Below are 19,218 nucleotides of genomic sequence, written 5' to 3'. Positions count from 1 at the left end.
GAAATAATGTGGCTTGGCTGAGGTGATAGGCCTATCAGAAGTGGAGCCCCTGAATTCTCCTGGGTATACTTCTCAGGCCCTGAGCTATCTTGCTCCAAGGCAAACCTCAGGTTTCCACGTGGGACCCAAGGATTCTTGTCTCTAGGGGTGTCAATCACCTGCTCATGGCCCAGTCACCATCACCCCACCCCAGGATCCTGACATCACCTCTCATTGACCAATGGGTGAAGTTCCAGCAATGGGTGAGGATGTGAGTGTCAGCTACCTCCCCCACCCTGGGCCCTGTGGTTGCAAAGATGCTCTAACAGGAAGCGGGTTTGAGGAGCTGCATAGCTTCCTGCCACCGCCCCCCCGCCCCCCCACCCCAGAGCTGCTCAGGGCGAGAAGGGCGAGTGCCTGGCTGGGCCACGAGACACAGCTTTGTGCCAGGGTCCCGGCAACTTCCCCTTCCACAGCCACTTCCTTGTGACTGGGGATCCAGGGGCAAGAGCTACTGCCCGTTGCCCAGGCCACCCTCCACCCCCAGTTTGGAGCCCTGCCCCCCTGGGGCTGGGCCAAATCCAGTGGCCATCTGGGATCCCATGGGGGACTGGTAGGGCCAAGGTCTTGGGGGAGAGAGGTGGCTGGGCCAGAGCCCTCCGGCCATGAAGTCTCGACAGAAAGGAAAGAAGAAGGGCAGTTCAAAGGAGCGAGTGTTTGGGTGCGACTTGCAGGAGCACCTGCAGCACTCAGGCCAGGAGGGTAAGGAGGCCAACCTGGAGTGTGGGTGGGTGGGTTGGGTGGACAGGCACCAAGATTCTCCAGTCTGAGCTGGTCTGAGGGGCAGAAGCAGTTTCTGGGAGCTCCTAGAGAAGGGGTGGCAGCCCAGGGTCACCACCCAAGATGCCTATGAGCAGGCAAGACAGGAAATGTGATGTAGAGAAGTCAAAGTGACGCCCTGGTGTAACTTTCAGGGAGGATGAGAACATGAGCACCGAAGGAGCAGTGACGGGAGAGGACAGAGAGTTTGGAAACTCAGGAGAGGTGGACAAAACAACGATGAGAGGATGGCAACTAGGGACAGGACAGGGACAGAAGAGGAGTGACTGAAGGGACAGTGGATGGTTTGGAGTCTGAATGAAAGGAGACAGGAGAAAGGCCCACAGAGAGTATGAGGAGAGCACTTGAGGAGGATGAGGACCTCCTAGTTGGAGAAGAGCACCTAGGGACAAGGACTTGGTCTTTTGAAATACTGTTGGGCTACAGAAGGGTATGGGGTGGGAATGACCACCTTTTTGGGGGGACTCCTTTTTTAGTCTTTGTAGTTCTCTGGTTCTTCCTGTGCAAAGGAGAAACGGGTTCAAGGTGGAGGACAAGGGGAGAAGTTGCTGAAATGAGGAACACGGGAAAAGTGAGAGACTTAGCTTCAGAACTGCTTTGAAGCTGGGGTGAAAGTTGCAAAGGAGGGTAGGTGCAGGGACCGTCAGAGGAGCTTACCCAGCTACTTCTCTAAGTTTCCTTGGAGTAGGTTTGGAAGTCAGCAGGCCCAGGGGTAACACTGGGCTCACCACTGTGCCTGGCAGGAAGTAGCCACTTAAAACCATTTCTTAATTTGATTTGAAAATAAACCCAGATATACAGTTGCCCAGCCTGGCTTGTTTTTGGCACACCAAGCTCTTTACAGAGAGGGGCACAATTTTTCCCCGCTACTGCACCCCACCCCACCCCACCCCACCCCAATCTGTCATTTCCTCTTTGTCCCCTTCTTTGCTTTGGCTGTGGCCTCTGCAGTTGAGGGAGGATGATGGTGGTTCCCAGCTCATTTCCTGCTCTTAGCCCCGCCCTTGCATCCCCAGATACCTCCTTCCTCTTTTCTCCTCCCCAAAGGGCCCCCATCCACACTTAGCCTTGGTTAAGGGAAAGCCCAGGCCCCAAGGAGGAGTATTAAACAGCTGAGGCCTGCTTCTCTGCACCTTCCTCTTCTCACTGGTCAGAGTGGATGCTGCAAACCTCCCAGTGCAGATCTTACTCCTTTGCAAGCATTCCTCTCTATAGTGATGATTCTTGACCAAAAACCTCATAATGTAATTAGGGATGATGTTCTTCCAGCTCTCTGCAAACTCTCAGTACAGTCTCCTTATCCTGCCAATGCCCTTTCCTGTGGTTCCCATCACCAACACTGTCAGAAGTTCTGTCAGAAGTGGAGCCCTGGAATTCTCCCTCCTGGGTATTCTTCTCAGGCCCTGAGCTACCTCGCTCCTAGGCAAACCTCAGGTTTCCACGTGGGACCTAAGGATTCTGGTCTCTAGGGGTGTCAGTCACCTGCTCATGTCCCAGGCACAATCACCATCAGTGTTCTTGAAACACTGAACCCACAGACAGCCCAGATCCCATTCTTGTAACCCTACAGGCCTCCATCTGCATTCCCAGCAGGTAAAGAGCAGCTCTCCAGAGGGGATAAATATCTGGTGGCTGGATCCTGATCTCAGGTGAATTCCAGAGCAGGTGAGAAGCACTTCACCAGAACCTCATCTGAGCCCAAGAGTAGAGAGATCTTGGGCATCAGAGAAGTAGTAGAAGCCCCTCCCACTCCCCCAACTCTTCCTGATGTACAGAGGTGAAAAGTGGAAGGACAGAAGGAAGCTGGCAATGGCTTCTCAATCCAAGACCCATCAAGAAAATGATAGCCCAAACCAGGGAGATCTGCTTCTGGGAATTGATCTGCTCTCTGATGGTCTTGGTTTCCTCCCACCCTTATAACTTGGCCCCATCTCAGCCCTCTCTCAGTTCTTTGCCTCCAAATGGGCTCTTTCTCCCCCAACTTCTATATGCATTGAGTTTTTCCTTTTCCTAATTTTTATCTCTTTGGTACCTTGTTCAGATTTCAGATTTGCCAGGTCCCTAAACTTCAGGCCCCCTTTTTTGACACCACTCCCATATCCTTGATATCTCCATCCCTTTGACTTAATCACCCCAACCTTATCTCTAACTTCTATCTCTGACCTCATCGCTGATCACTATCTCCGCAAGTCCCTCATCTCTCTGGCCCTGTATCTCCTCCCTCATCTCCTGACCCATATCCTCTATGGCTCATAACTCCTTAGTTTCTTCCTTTTTTTTTTTTTTTTTTTTTGTGCTGGGGATTGAACCCAGGACACCCTGCAAGCTAGGCAAGCACTCTACCACTGAGCTACATCCCCATTCTACTCCTTAGTCTCCTGCATGCTTTCCTTGGGGGAGTTCTCTGGAGGTTCAAAGTCAAAGAACAGGATGGGGAAGATCTAGTTTGGTCAACGTCAATGTGAGAAGGACCTGGGGATTTAGGTGATAGTAGAGTAATTAAAAGTAATTCATAAATACTTCTGGTGACCAAAGAATTGGTGCAGTATTAGACTCCAAAAGGAGGGCCCACTCATCCCTGCATTCACACTGAGAACCTGAGGTCAGGGGAATCCTAGCAAATGGGAACATATCCCCAAGGCATGGATGGTGAACGATAGGGACAGTACTGCAGTGAGGCAGGAGAAGTGATGAAGGCACATAAGGAAGGGAGCACTCCACTCTTGGGGTCCTCCAGGTGCCTCAGGTGTCTCATTCTTAAGGTGGTGTTCACTCTCAGGACCATGCAGGACCACTATTGGCATTGGCACTGTCTTGGGTGAGCACTTCCTTAAATTTTGTACCCTAGATGATTCCCTTGTCACACCCAATCCCTGGCTGTGATGGGAAGGAGATTGAAGGATCTGTAGACCAGGTCATGTGAGGAGAGTTGAAAGATAGTGGTTGATGGATTTATTGACTGTTTCCTTCATTCCATAGTTCTATCATACTTTGTTCCACAAAGAGCTTCAAATGACTTCCAAAACCCAACACTACAAAAACATAGGACAAATAACTGAAGCATTTGGACTGAAGGGAAAACAAGATCAGTACATAGAAATATGTATCAGAAGGTTCTCTATGGTTCTTATAGGTGGGTTCTGAGCTTCCTCATGTTTGAAGACTTGCAAGGCCCATAAGAAAAAAAGAATAGGTGGGTTAGGAGAAACACAGTTTTACTTTTTTTTTTTTTTTTCTTTTCTGACAAGTGACAAATTAGAAAGATTTCTATAATGAGTCCTAGTTAATAGGATCAAATTTTTTTGTCATAGGCAATATTCTTTCTTAAGTTTCCAAGGGATGCTAATGATTCTTATAACTGATTAATTCACTGAGTCATTTAACAAGCATTTATTGAGTACCTGCTCTGTTCATTACTGTGCTAGATGCTGAGAAGATGCTCCATTGGCGAGGATGTGCAGATCCAAATAAACAAATAAACAAAAACTAATTATAATAAAGTACAATAGGCACTATAATACAGATATAAGCAAAGGACTGCGGGAACTATAGTATAGATATAAGCAAACAGTTCAGAATTAGAGGTGATGTTTTGTTTTCTTTTGTGGTGCTAGGGATTAAACTCAGTGCTCCACATGTGTTAGTGCTCTACCATTGAGCTACACCCCCCAGGCCTGTTTGTTTCTGAGATAGGGTCTTGTTATAGTGCCTAGGCTGACCCCAAATTTATGGGCCCAAGTGATTCTCCTTAGCTTCCTGAATAGCTGGGACTATATGCATGTGCCCCTGTGAAGTTGGCTAGGAGGTGATGTTTGAGATGTGTTTTGAAAAATACATTGATGTTTGCTGGGCAGAGTCATAGGGGAGGATGTTTCCAGAGAGAGAATAGCAAGTGTCTTTGTCAATTTTGTATTACTATAACAAAATACCTGGGATGGGTAACTTATAAAGTAAAAAGGTCCATTTGTCTTATGATTATGATGGCTGGAAGGTTCAAACAGCATGGTGCCAGTGTCTTGGCAAAGGCCCCGTAGCTGTGTCACAATATGATGGAGAAGTGGAAAGAGAACTAGCTGCAAGCAGAAGGGGCCAAGTGTATGGGGTGGCCTTGCTTATAACAACCTGCTCTCTTGAGAACTAAACCAGTCACACAAGACTCAACCGACTCCCAAGATACAGTATTGATCCATTCACGACAGTTGATGCCCCATGATTTAATGACCATCTGCTAGCTCCGCCTCTTAAATGTTCCACCACCTCAACATCACAACAGTGGGGACAAAGTTAGCATAAGAACCTCTGAAGGACAAACCACATTTAAACCATAAGCAGTGAGTAAGTACCAAGACTTTTTCATTTACTATCAAAGGGCTGGATCATAGGGTTTGTCGCTGGATCTGAGAATGGAGAGGTGACTGGGTCTGGTTTGTGAAAGTTCTTACATACCAGGCTAAGGAGTTTATATTTTATTCTGTATCTCTAAGGTAAGCAATGGGTATTTGAGTTGGGTGGGACAGGGTACATGTGTGGCAAAAGCAGAGAAGTGCTTTGAAAAGATAACTAGATAGTCTTGTGGAATTTGGATTTGACAAAAGGCTTTTGAAGACCTATCATGTCTGACACCATGCCAGATAATATGAGGGATACAAAGATGGATCGCACTTAGCTTTTTTCCTTAAGGAGTTATAGTTCAGCGACAGGGTCAGGAGAGAAAATTCAACTTTTGGTAGTTTTGGATTTGAATCCTGGCTTTATCTGGGTGCTTCTGGGTCCTGGTTACTTCTTTGATCCTCAGTTTTCTTATCTGTAAAACAGGGACTAAAAGGCCTACTTCACAAGACCAAGTGATAGCACACATATGAATCAGAGCATTACTTGACACACAGTTGCTTCTCTCCTATTAGAAGTGTAGCCACTATTTCATGTACTTTCCTATTACAGTACTAATAACCCTGAACTTTCTTATCATAGAGATGCTTCAGAACAATCTCCATCAAGCTGGTTCATGGTGGTAGTTCCAGCTACTTGGGAGGCTTAGGCAGAAGGATGGCTTGAGTCTAGGAGTTTGAGGCCAGCCTGGGCAACATAGTGAGATCTGGTCTTCAAAAATAGATAAATGATAGGTAGGTTGATAGATAGATAGATAGATAGACAGACAGATAAACAACAACAATCTCCCTCAGCTCTGTTCCATTTTGTTTGGAACAACTAATGTCCTTTTTGCTTTCCTTCCCCTACTAACCAGATTGCTGCCCCTTTAAAAATTCTCTTAATTACAGAGAGAGAATTTCAATTCAAAATGTGAATTTCAATTCAAAAGGGGTAGAAATGAAAGGAATGGGCAATGTGGAGAGGTGGTGAACTCCCCTTCACTGGAGGGGTTTATACTGAGATTCTGGGACCAGTGGACTGGGGACTGTAGAGAGGTTGGCAGGCTGGAGTTGAAGACTGTAAGGATCTTTCTGACAAGTTTTTACTACATGAGCTTTGCCTTTAATTTCCCCAAAACCTCTTCCTTGATGTTTCTGTTTCTTAGGACGCCCTCCCCAACCCCTATAATCTCTGGCCTCTCATACTTTTATTTATTTATTTAGTACTGGGAATTGAATCCAAGGGTTTTTTTTTTACCACTGGGCTATATCTCCGGCCCTTTTTATTTTTATTTTGAGACAGGATCTTGCTAAGTTGTCTAGGCTGCCCTGAAACTTTCGATACTCCTGCCTCTGCCTCCTGAGTAACTGGGATTACAATTGTACTTTCATACTTTCTCATTTTTCTTTCTCTGCCTATGTCTGTCCCCAGTACCTCAGGTGTTAAAGAGCTGTGCAGAATTTGTGGAGGAGTATGGAGTGGTGGATGGGATCTACCGTCTCTCAGGAGTCTCCTCCAACATCCAGAAACTCCGGTGAGTCAGAAAAAGTAAAAGGGTTCTGAGGCCAGGAGGCCAAGGAGCCAGAGCCCCTGGTAGGAGCTTCTGGGGAGAGCAGAAAAGAGGGGTGAAGTAGAGTTGGGAGAAGAAAGCATAAATGCTAGGTACTGTTATAGGGAGAAGCTCTAACACACACACACAGACACACACACACACACACACACAATCTACACTTCCACATACATATACAATTCCCATATATGCCCACTCAACCTTTTAAAAAAATTTAGAGGGACTGGGGTTGTGGCTCAGTCATAGAGTGCTTATCTAGCACATGTGAGGCACTGGGTTTGATCCTCAGCATCACATATAAATAAATAAAATAAAGGTATTGGGTCCACATACAACTAAAAGAAAAAAAAGACTAGATATAATTCACATATCATCAAATTTGTCATTTAAAAAGGTACATTTCAGCTGGGTACCATGATGCATACCTGTAATCCCTATGACTTGGGATCCAGAGGCAGGAAGATCGCATGTTCCAAATCAACCTGGGCAACTTAGTGAGACTCTGTCTCAAAATAAAAAATAAAAAGGGCTGTGAATGTAGCTCAGTGGTATATATATAGATCATATTTTTTAATCCATTCCTCTGTTGAAGAGCACCTAGGTTGGTTCCATAGCTTAGCTATTGTGAATTGAGCTGCTGTAAACATTGATATGGCTGGTTCACTGTAATATGCTGATTTTAAGTCTTTTTTATAAACCAAGAAGTGGGATATCTAAGTCAAATGATGGTTCCATTCCAAATTTTCTGAGGAATCTCCCTACCGCTTTCCGTAGTGGTTACACCAATTTACAGTCCCACCAGCAATGTATGAATCTATTCTAAGATTTCATCTCACCCAGTCAGAATGGCAAGTATCAAGAATACAAACAACAATAAATGTTGGCAAGAAAGTGGGGAAAAATGTACACTCATATATGTTGAAGTAACTGTTTTCCATAGCAGCTGTATTATTTTACATTCTCACCAACAAAGTACAAAAGTTCCAATTTCTCTACATCCCTGTCAACATTTTTTACTGTGTCTTTTTGATTATAGCCATTCTGGCGGGTATGATCACTGTGATGTATATTTGTATTTTCCTAGTAGCTAACGATGTTGATGTCTTTTCACATGCTTAGTGGTCATTTATATTTCTTCTTTGGAGAAATGACTATGCCAAACCTTTGACTTAATTGGGTTATTGTTTTTTTTTATTTGTTTGTTTGCTTATTTATTTTTGTGTGGTACTAGGGGTTAAACCCAGGTCCCCAGTCTGTTTTTTTTTTTCTTTTAAATTAATAACTTTATTTTATTTATTTATTTATTAATTTATTGTGATACTGAGGACTGGATCCAGTGCCTCACATGTGCTAGGCAAGCGCTCTACCACTGAGCCACAATCCCAGCCCTCCCCAGCCATTTTTTTTCTTCCCCCCCACCCCTCCCACCCCTCTTTTCTCTCTATACAGTCCCTTCTTCCTCCATTCTTGCCCCCCTCCCCCCCTCCCCCATTATGTGTCATCATCCGCTTATCAGCGAGATCATTCTTCCTTTGGTTTTTTGAGATTGGCTTATCTCACTTAGCATAATATTCTCCAATTTCATCCATTTGCCTGCAAATGCCATAATTTTATTATTCTTTATAGCTGAGTAATATTCCATTGTATACATATATACCACAGTTTCTTTATCCATTCATCAATTGAAGGACATCTAGGTTGATTCCACAGTCTGGCTATTGTGAATTGAGCAGCTATGAACATTGATGTCCCAGCCATTTTTTTAAAAAAAATGTTTTTCTTTCTTTTTTTGTTCTAATTAGTTCCCCAGCCCTTTTTATCTTTTATTTTGAAAGAGGGTCTCACTGAATTGCACAGACTGGCCTTGAACTTGCAATCTTACTACCTTGGCCTCCTGAGTAGCTGGGACTACAGGCATGTACCAACGTGCCCAACTTCAGCTAATTAATTAATTTTTATAAATTAATTTTGGGGAATGGTACTATAGATTGAATCCAGGGGCACTCTACCACTGAGGTCATCCTAGCCCTTTTAATTAATTAATTTTTTACAAATTTTGAGACACAGTCTTTCTAAATTGCCCAGACTGATTTTGAACTTGTGATTTTCCTGTCTTAGCCTCCTGAATCACTGGGATTACAGCTGTGCATCACCATGACTAGCTTTGAGTTTAAAAAAAAAAATCATTGATAAGTCTCAGTCGTACATGTCTGTAATCGCAGCAACTCAGCAGGCTGAGGCAGGAGGCTTGTAAGTTCAAGGCCAGCCTGGGCTTGGTGAGACTCTGTCTCAAAATAAAAAATAAAGAGAACTGGGGGATGTAGCTCAGTGGTAAACTGCCCCTGGGTTCAATCCCCAGAACAAAACAAAACAAAAATCACTGAGCCATAAAAAGCATTTTTTATATGTTTTGCATACTAGACCCTTATCAGATACAAGATTTGTAAATATTTTCTTCTATCTGTGAATTGCCTCCACTTTTTTTTTTTTTTTCCCAGTGCTGTTGATGGTACCCAGTTTTCACTTTCTTGATAGTGTTCTTTGATAAACAAAAGTTTTTCATTTTGTGGGACTGAGGATATAGCTCAGTTGGTAGAGTCCCTGCCTGTCAAGCACAAGGTCTTGGGTTCAATCTCTAGCACTGCAAAAAAAAAAAAAAAAAAAAAAAAAAGGTAAAGAAAAAGTTTTTCATTTTAATATTTTATCCATCTAGTTCTTTCTTTGGTAGCTTGTGCTTTTGATGTCATATCAAAGCAACTATTCAGGGTTAATCCAACCAAGTTCATGTAAATTTGCATGTTTCTAAGAGTTGCATCTATCCATTTTGAACCAGAAGCACACATTTTTAACCAGAAGTCCACTACCCACATCTACTGACTCCTACATACCCCTACATTGCTACTCACACCTACTGTGACATCTGGCTGTCTCTGTTCATGTACAAATCCACTTATCCACCCACATACCTGTCCTCACATCCCATCTATACATCAACAGATGCAATGCCTCATACTCGCTGCTCCCCAACTTTCTTACTCCTTGTCTCACACATATTGACCCATGACCCTGTCTGGAGCCCACCTCTACAGCTTCCCCCTCTCCCCACTTTCCCCCTAATCCCTACCACTCCTGACTACTCTGCATCTCCCCAGGCAGGAGTTTGAAGCAGAACGGAAGCCAGATTTGCGGCGGGATGTGTATCTCCAGGACATTCACTGTGTCTCCTCCTTGTGCAAGGCCTATTTCAGAGAATTGCCAGATCCTCTGCTTACTTACCGGCTCTATGACAAGTTTGCTGTGAGTTGGGAAGCAGAGGGTGGGTGGAATACAATGCTCAGGGACATCTGCTTTAACTTTGACATCCCAGGTGTGTCACGAGCCAACCAGAGTCTTAGTGATCCTGAATGAGAGACCACAGCAAAACGTTATTGAGGCAAAGATACTTCCTTTTCAAATCTCCAAACCCCTGCTACTTCTGCCCTCCCCATCCCTCTTCTCTGCATTCTCTGCATTCTCCCCTGTGTCCTTCCCCTGAGGCCTGTAGACAGCACACAGCTTTGTGGTAAGACTTGGGGAGGTAGAGGCCATATTGTCAGAACTGGAAGACCCTTGGAAAGCACCTACACCAGAGCTTCCCTATACTTAGGAGCAAAAGAACACTTTCTAGAAGTCAAAACTTCTTCAGGGATGCCCCCCCCCACTAATTGCAATTGTATGTGGAACATCTTTTGAATGAGAATACACATGTTAAAAACAGATTCCTGAATCAAGTAATTTTAAAAATAAGTTGCACTTTATTGTGCCGAAAAGCACCCTGCTCATTTCACACAGGATAGACTGGGTGGATGTGGGCATTCCTGAATACCAGGACAACTCTATGGTCCTTGGGGCACACACAGCATAGGACCATGGAAGTATCCCCATGCTAGAGTTTTACTGATGAGAATGCTGAGGCAGGCAGCAGTAGTGGTCCCCAAAGGTCTTAAAACTATTAAGTGGCATAACCAAGATTGCTCTTTTGTGGACCTCAAATTCTGAGCTCTTTCTAGTATGTTGAGGTGCCTCGGAAAATCAGGGTGGGGGCAGTGGGAAGTACAGCACAACTTATTCCTGAGTTTGGCTTGCTGAGTCACTGACTCTTGTTTCTTCCACCCTTCTCCCCAAATCAGGAGGCTGTGGCAGTGCAATTAGAGCCTGAGCGCTTGGTCAAGATTCTAGAGGTTCTTCGAGAACTCCCTGTCCCAAACTGCAGGTATGTGGGTCTCCACCCCTGGCACCCAGGGTCCTGACTTGCCCCTTACAGTCTAATCTTTCTCTCTACTAGAGCCTTGATTTGTCCCTCCCAGCTCCCAGGTGCCAGCTGGAGCCCTGCTCTGGGTTCCCTATGTGATCCCTACCCCTCTTTCTGCAGGACACTGGAGTTTCTTATGCGGCACTTGGTGCACATGGCTTCGTTCAGTGCCCAGACCAATATGCACGCCCGCAACCTGGCCATTGTATGGGCTCCAAACCTGCTGAGGTGGGAACATGTGTGAATAGCATGTGGAGTTCCTGGGAGAGATTAACTTTGGGGTGGCTGTGTGCGTAGAGAAGGGTGTGGAGTCTCATGAAGCCCAATGAGAAAGGAAAAATCAGAATTACATTGGGTGGGTGGGTGTCATGGCACATGCTCCCCGTAGCTCAGGAGGCTGAGGCAGAAAGATATAAGTTCAAAAGCCAGACTCAGCAACTTAGCGAGGCTCTAAGCAACTAGCAAGACCCTGTCTCAAAATAAAAATAAAAGGGGCTAGGGACATAGCTCATTGATTAAGCTCCTTTGGGTTCAATACCTGGTAACACACACACATACACAAAATTACATCGAGTGGGATGGGTCTCACTCATATAAGCCCCTTTTCTGAAATCAAGTCCATAATGGCAATATCTTTGTGTCTGTGTTTTCTGATACAATATCGCTGGACTCAGGAACTGAAACATGATAGGTCCTTGCCGAATGTTTGTTGAGCAAAAATGTTATAGTCTATTGGAGAATTGGTCTGCTTATCACTATGGTACAAGGCATTATGAATTACAGTATTTCCTGTAGTCTGCCTTGTATCACAAGCAAGGAAGTATTCAAAGAAAGTAAGATTAAGGCTGGGTATGGTGGCATAGGCCTGTAATCTCAGCTACTTGGGAGACTGAACTGGAGATTGACAGTTCGAGGTTAGACTGGGCAATTTAGTAATTTAGCAAGACCCTATCTCAAAATAAAAAAATATAAAGGGCTGGGGACGTAGTTCAGTGGTAGAATACCCCCAGGTACAATCCCTGGTACTGGAAGAGAAAGAGAAGAAAGAGAGAAGGGAGGGGGGAGAGAGAGAGAGAGAGAGAGAGAGAGAGAGAGAGAGAGAGAGAGAGAGAGAGAGAGAGAGAGAGAGAGAAACAAGGAAGGAAGGAAAAAAAGAAATAAGGAAGAGTAGACATTATTTTTGAGAAGGGTGTCTAAGAAGGCTTCCTGGAGGAAATGACATTTGATGCTTGAATCACTGTATGGCTTAAGAGAGATGGAGATGGGGTTAAGGGCAACAAAGGGAGGGAGTATAAGATATTTCAGGGAGAAATCTGGATGGTAAAATATGGTGGCATTAGGGGAAGAATAACTCCACATCTTCATAGGTCTAAGGACATAGAAGCCTCAGGTTTCAATGGGACAGCAGCCTTCATGGAGGTGCGGGTACAGTCCATCGTTGTCGAGTTCATCCTCACGCATGTGGACCAGCTCTTCGGGGGTGCTGCCCTTTCTGGTCAGTGTCCTTCCTGTCCACCACACATCACCATTCTCTGTCTAGTGAGTCATGTCAGAATTATTGAAAGCATTGAAGATCAACTAGTTCAGTTTTCCCATTTTGCAGGTGGGAAAAATGAATCTCATAGAGAAATACTGGTGATGGTCAGATGGAGAGGATTCTGAAGAGAAAATAGTGCAGTTAGGACTTGAGCAACCCTCTTCTGTTGTCAGCCTAGGACATAGTTTGACCTCTGAACCACCATTCTGGCTCCCTCTTGAATATCTAGACATGGAAGGACTATCTTTAGGGGGCTCTGAATATATCCCTACCCTGATAGTTGGTGAGGGGAGATGAAGGGTTGGGTACCTGAGGTCTCTCTTGGCTTTCTTCTTGGCTGCCCAATTCCTTTTCTTTTCCTAGGTGGTGAAGTGGACAGTGGATGGCAATCACTTCCAGGGGCCCGGACATCAGGCAGCCCTGAGGATCTCATGCCCAGGTCTCTACCCTACCACCTGCCGAGCATCCTACAGGCTGGTGATGGACCCCCACAGATTCGGCCCTACCACACTATCATTGAGATAGCAGAACACAAGTAAGGCCTTCTTCCTGGGTCCTCCTCCTCTGTACTGGTCACCGGGCTCCTACTTCTGATTATGTCTCCATTATCTTCAGGAGGAAGGGATCTTTGAAAGTCAGGAAGTGGAGGTCTATCTTCAATCTGGGTCGCTCTGGCCATGATACAAAGCGTAAACTTCCACGGGGAACTGAGGACAGGGGTGAGTCTGGGGATTTGGAGGGAGCTCTATCAAGAGTGTGTGAGGCTCTGGCTCTATGCATGTCCCTGTCTTGCAGAGGACAAATCTAATAAGGGGACACTGCGGCCAGCCAAGAGCATGGATTCACTGAGTGCTGCAGCTGGGGCCAGTGATGGTGAGTGTGGTTGTGCATTCCTGTGGGTGTACTTGTGTGTGCTGTGTGAGCAGAAGCACAGGCCTGTTTGTGTCTATAAATGTGGCCAACTGTGTTCAATAATTCTAAAAATATTTAGTGAGTGCCTGTATAGTGATAGATGTCAAGTTTACATGGCGAGTTTATTGTTTAATCTGTGGATGTGTTCATGAGCGTACATGAAGGGACCATGTAAAGTGTGTGTGTGTGTGTGTGTGTGTGTGTGTGTGTGTGTGTATGTTAGTGATGACCAGTGACTGTTATCTGCAGGTTCCTAAGTATATTTAGATGGGGCGACCTTTGACTCACTGGCTGAGTGGAAGGTTTGCAGTAGTGGCTAATGGAAGCTGGGCCTAGTATCTGCCAGATTGTCCTCCTCTTGAAGCCCAAGAAAGCAGAGCATTCTCCAGAGCCTTCCAGAAGTATCTAGGCTCCTTGAAGCTGAGGCTGTTGCCTACCTGGCCCTCTCTCTCCTTCACAGAACCAGAGGGGCTGGTGGTTCCCAGCAGTCCCCGGCCAAGCCCACTGCTGCCTGAGAGCTTGGAGAACGACTCTACTGAGACAGTAGAGGGTGAACAGGAGCCCGAGGCAGAGGCAATGGGTGGCACAAACTCTGAGCCGGGCACACCACGAGCTGGACGGTCAGCCATTCGGGCTGGGGGCAGCAGCCGCGCAGAGCGCTGTGTTGGTGTCCACATCTCAGACCCCTACAACGTCAACCTCCCGCTGCATATCACCTCTATCCTCAACGTGCCTCCAAACATCATATCTAATGTATCCTTGACCAGGCTCACCCGTGGTCTTGAGTGCCCTGCCCTACAGCCCCGGCCAAGCCCTGCCTCTGGTCCTGGCCCTGGACCTGGCCTTGGTCCTGGACCCCCAGGTGAGGACCCAGGTATTTCCCAGGAACAGAAAGGGAACTAAAACTTTATGAAGTTCTGATACTTAGGATTCACCCTGGAAAAGAGCAGAGGCCTCAGCCCTTAGATTGGTTGCCTTTGGCTACCTCTCTGGATTTGGAGTTAGGAAATTTATAATATTATCAAGTTGTGAGAAATCCATGTACAGGGTATCCCTGGAAACCTCCAAACACTGATATATCCAAGAATGGAGACCTGTTTCAGGAATTTCTAAGTAGAAGTACAGAAATATATGATAAATGAAGGAAATGATCATAAAACATTAATATTAATTGTTAACATTTATGGATGCCTTATGTATTACAGTCATGTTAGGTACTTTGCAGACATTAACTCCTTTCACTTCTCAAACATATGTATATATTGTTGTTATCCTTAGTGGTGATACCTGAGACTAAGGTTAAGCAATTTGTTAATGATTTAGGTAGCAAAAGACAGAGCTGGGATCTGATTCTTGCTCTGACTCCAGTATCACTGAGAAGTCCTGAGGCAGCATAGGAGAGGGTAAGGACATGGGCTATAGAGTTAAGTAGATGTGGATTCAAATTTCTGCCATACCACTTGTTAGCTATGTGACCTTACACAAATTGCTTAATCTCTGAGTCTCAGTTTCATCATATGTAAAAGAGGACAATACCCTACGTAACTATTTTGTAGAGAAAGTAAGACAACATGTTGCAAAACAAAGCACAGTGGTTGGCACCTGATAAGGGCTTAATAAAGGTAGCTATAAGCCAATATCCCAGTAGTTAGGGATACTGGTCATAGATACTGTGAAGTGTTTTCATTGAGAGTTTAGGGCTCCTATTATATCAATGCTAGGAGGACCCACATTGGAAAGGGCCTGGGCTGTTCTTGATTTTTGAATTTCTGGGTCTACCTCTCCCTCAACAGATGAGAAGTTGGAGGCAAGTCCAGCCCCAGGTCCCCTGACTGACTCGGGCCCAGTGGACATGACTCCTGCCCTGGAGGACTCTCTGTCCCAGGAGGTGCAAGATTCCTTCTCCTTCCTAGAGGACTCAAGCAGCTCAGAGCCTGAGTGGGTGGGGGCGGAGGATGGGGAGGTGGCCAAGGCAGGAGCAGCAGGAGCAGCCTTCTCCCCTGGGGAGGACGACCCTGGGATGGGCTACCTGGAGGAGCTCCTGGGAGTTGGGCCTCAGGTAAGGAGGAGCCATATTGGGATTGGGGATGGTATGGAGTTCAGAGGGTGAACAGGGCTGCCTGGTCCTGAGCCACAATGTTGTGCCTACAGGTGGAGGAATTCTCTGTGGAGCCACCCCTGGATGACCTGTCTCTGGATGAGGCACAGTATGTCCTGGCTCCCAGTTGCTGTTCCCTGGATTCTTCTGACTCCAGGCCTGAACTGGAAGAGGAAAATGGGGAGGAAGTCTTTCTGAGTGCTTATGATGACCTAAGTCCTCTTCTGGAGCCTAATCCCCAAAACTGGGAGGGTGCAGGGAATCTGGAGGAAGAGGCAGCAGGGTGTGGAAGACAAGATTCTAGAAAGGCTAGAGAAGAGCAGGCATGCTGCAAAATTGGGGAAGACAAGGAGGCTGAGCCTGGAAGCATATTTGGCATCAGGGAAGAGGCTGAAGAGAGTCCAGAGACTGAGATGGGGGTTGGAAAAACTGATGAGGAAGAAGAGAAGGCTGATGGAAGCCAAGAGGTGATGATGATTTTGGAAGAAGGGAGTGGGGAAGAGACAGAGATCAAGGGAAAGAATTCTGAAGGTCAGAAAGAGGTTGAAAGTACTGAGGAAGCTAAGGGTGTGGAGGTACGAAGAGAAGAACAAGATAAAGACAAAGAGAAGAAAACAGAAATTGAGGTAGAAGAGGCTGAGCACAAAAGAAAAGGAGCCCCAGTAGAAGCTAGAAGGGACTCAGAAGATGGAGCCCAGGAACACCTCGTTTCTGAGGGGAGCTGGGAAGTTGTACACAAACAAGAGGCTGAAAGAGGCAGAGAGGATGAGGTCAAAGGACAGAGGGAGAATGAGAATCACAAGGTAAGAGAAAACCAAGGACATGGCGAAGATAACAGAAGCCCAGAAGCAGCAGTTGATGGTGGAGATGGGGAGGCTATTAGGGAGTGGGACAGTGGGGATGGAGAGGCTGAGGGAGAACAGAAGGATGGAGGTGACCATTTAGAAGAGAGAACCCTCTTTGAAGGGCCAGGTATAGAATCTCTGGTTGTTTGCAGTACCAAAGAGAGCAATGCCCAGTCTTCTGAGATGGAACAGGCAGCCTCACAGCCACTCCTGACAGAGGGGATGGAACCTCAGGGACAACCCTGCTCAGAAGGCTGTGATGTGTGTCCCTGTGCCTTAAACTCAGTTGGAGGTGTGGGCATGCGCCTGGCTTCTACTCTGGTTCAGGTCCAACAGGTCCGCTCTGTGCCTGTAGTGCCCCCCAAACCACAGTTCGCCAAGACACCCAGTGCAATGTGTAGCAAGATCCATGTGGCACCTGCAAACCCATGTCCAAGACCTGGTCGGCTTGATGGGACACTGGGGGAAAGGGCTTGGGGGTCTCGAGCTTCCCGATCCTCTTGGAGGAATGGGGGCAGTCTTTCCTTTGATGCTGCGGTGGCCCTGGCCCGGGACCGCCAGAGGACTGAGGCTCAAGGAATTCGACGGACCCAGACTTGTACTGGGGGTGGGGACTACAGCATCATCCCGAGACCCTCCCCCTGTAGCTTGGTCTCAGACCATTCTCCTCGGCCCCTTAGCTGCCTAGAACTCCCACCTGAAGGCTCAGAAGGGTCTGGGCCCCCAACTCGGTTTAGTCTGCCCCCTAGAGAACCCCAGACCCCTGTCCCCTTTACATCCCTCCAGCGTCGATCATATGCATTTGAAGCACAGGCTAACCCTGGAAAAGGTAAAGGACTGTGATTAGAATCAGACCACTGGACAAAGGAGACCGGTAATCTTGAATCTCTGGCATCCCTCACTAACTGTCTCTGCTGCAGGTTGAGCAGCTGTAGTACCCCACTTATCATAGGCTTTTGCCCTCCAACTACTCTATTTGACAACTATGGGAGGCACTGCCTTAATGATTTTACCTGAGCTTGTCTCAGACACAAAGCACTATCTCTTAGAAGAGTCTTAAGAAAGTAAGATCCTGCTCTGGTGAAGTGTGTCCACTGACCAAACGAAATATAGGGCGTGGAGAAAACTTAGAAGCTTCTTAAAAGTGAAGAATGAAGGGGGGATTCCAGTTAAGTGACTGCCCTTCTCTGAGGTTGTGAAGTTCTGTTCACGGAAGCCCCATGTAGAGGCAGGGAACACAAGGCCAGGTCAGAACCTTCCACACACAAACACTTCTAGAATTGCCCATCCCTGTTTTGTTCCTGGACCCTTGGATACCTCCTAATTCTCTTGACTTCAGTAGGAGGAAGACATCCAAGTCGCTCTCTGATGTCCTTAATGTTTGCTGGAGGGATTGAACCCCACTCTGTGGCTCTAATCACCTTGAAGAGACAGTCCTGTAAAAATCTCTCTGACCTCTCCTTTTTCCTTTGGAATAACTTTCTTCCATTTTAGAAAAGGGGAAAGTTGTCACACAGGCCCAGGGACTACTTGTTCATACAGGCTTTAGCAAGGGTGAAGGTCTCAGAATAAAAATTGTATTTTTACATTTAAAGAGTGTGGGGACTCTATTTTATTAAAATCATGGGTGATAAATACATTTTCACATATTTGGTCAAATGTCTCTCTTTTTTCTTGTTTGGGTGCTCTTCCTCAGTTGTTGTCATGGAGACCTGTGGCTAGAAACTAGAGCTGGGTTCGTGGTGATCAGGAAATGGGGAAGAAAAACTTACATTTACATAATTCATTTTATGTCAGGAACTCGGTTAGATGTGTGTGCATAAAAATATTTCCCTGAATTTTATTTAATCCACATAACAATTCTGTAAAGTTGGTATTAGCAGCTCCATTTTACAGAAATAGAAACTGAGGCTGGGGGACAAAAAGACAGTCAGTGTAGGCAATAAATGATTGGGTCAGAAAGATGGGGGCTGATTCAGGAAGAATTAAAATGTTAATACTTTAAGAACGTTTCCCCCTCCTCCACTTGTTGTCAAGGTGACCTGCCTCTAGGGAATTGTTGCTCCCTTGTAACAACTGTTAAGGAATGAAGGAACGCCCCCTGGGTTGCTCCCTTCCTTTCCCGCCCAGGATCACTCCACCTAAGGCCCAAACTCTGGTCACTAGTCACTTACGCAGGATAGGTGGAAGAGAGGCCATGAGAACAAAGGAATTCTAAAATATGTGAAAGGTGCAGGACACCAAGCTCTGGGACCCCTTCTCTGGGGGATATCTCTGTTCTATTCTTTAAATAAAACTCACCTCAGTGTTTCTCAGGTGTTCAATCTTCAGCATCTGGGGAAACCGACCCAGCCCTGATTGAGTCTCATCACCGGCATCAAAGCTAAAGTTTATTTTACACCAAAACACTTGCCAAAGATCTCAGGCAACAAGTGGCAGAGAAGGGTTGGAGACCAGGTTTGTCTGTTCTCTCTGAGTGTATTCTTCCCATTATACCACACAACTCCAAATCCAGGAAGAGTATACCTTGAATGAGAGGAATGGGAATCAAGATAATTCTCAGAGTGAACCTCAGAAAAACTCGAAACCCTAGAGTGTCTGAGTGAGGAACTGCTGACGCTAATACAAGAGTATGGTTGGTTTACATATGTCCTGACATATCCTCAACTCCGGGTGGAAACCCTTCAAAATGATGCCCTGATCCAAGATGGCCTCCCAAATAACCCCTGTTAAAGATGGCGCCTCCCTCCGACGTTCTTCCCTTGGTCTCAGCTG

The 19,218-nt window shown here is 46.0% G+C and overlaps 1 protein-coding gene across 5 annotated transcripts; it reads left to right on the top strand.

Moving 5' to 3' along the window:
- The first annotated feature begins 359 nt into the window (after positions 1-359).
- ARHGAP30 (Rho GTPase activating protein 30) lies at positions 360-18,037 on the top strand. Of its 5 annotated transcripts, XM_079108223.1 has the most exons (13): positions 360-741; positions 6,622-6,724; positions 9,913-10,057; positions 10,930-11,012; positions 11,172-11,279; positions 12,419-12,546; positions 12,952-13,123; positions 13,204-13,307; positions 13,384-13,461; positions 13,961-14,362; positions 15,294-15,559; positions 15,652-16,401; positions 16,771-18,037. In XM_079108223.1, exons 1-13 carry the CDS (start codon positions 645-647, stop codon positions 17,284-17,286), a joined length of 2,952 nt encoding a protein of 983 aa, XP_078964349.1. In that variant the 5' UTR covers positions 360-644; the 3' UTR covers positions 17,287-18,037. The 5 variants fall into 5 exon arrangements, with proteins under 5 accessions (XP_078964349.1, XP_078964348.1, XP_078964346.1 ...); XM_079108222.1 differs by having other exon boundaries at positions 15,294-15,388; positions 15,652-18,037; XM_079108220.1 differs by having other exon boundaries at positions 15,652-18,037.
- The last annotated feature ends 1,181 nt before the right edge of the window (positions 18,038-19,218 follow it).

Source organism: Sciurus vulgaris (genome assembly GCF_902686455.1).
Source record: "Sciurus vulgaris genome assembly, chromosome: 1".
NCBI classification, from domain to species: Eukaryota; Metazoa; Chordata; class Mammalia; order Rodentia; family Sciuridae; genus Sciurus; species Sciurus vulgaris.
This window is presented reverse-complemented; position numbering and strand designations above follow the sequence as displayed.

Bases quoted from the DNA above. Each gene is read 5' to 3' on its own strand.
- ARHGAP30 (XM_079108220.1), top strand. From the start codon at position 645: ATGAAGTCTCGACAGAAAGGAAAGAAGAAGGGCAGTTCAAAGGAGCGA. The intron at 6,725-9,912 runs GTGAGTCAGAAA...GCATCTCCCCAG, and splicing joins TCCAACATCCAGAAACTCCG to GCAGGAGTTTGAAGCAGAAC. The intron at 11,280-12,418 runs GTGGGAACATGT...ACATCTTCATAG, and splicing joins TGGGCTCCAAACCTGCTGAG to GTCTAAGGACATAGAAGCCT.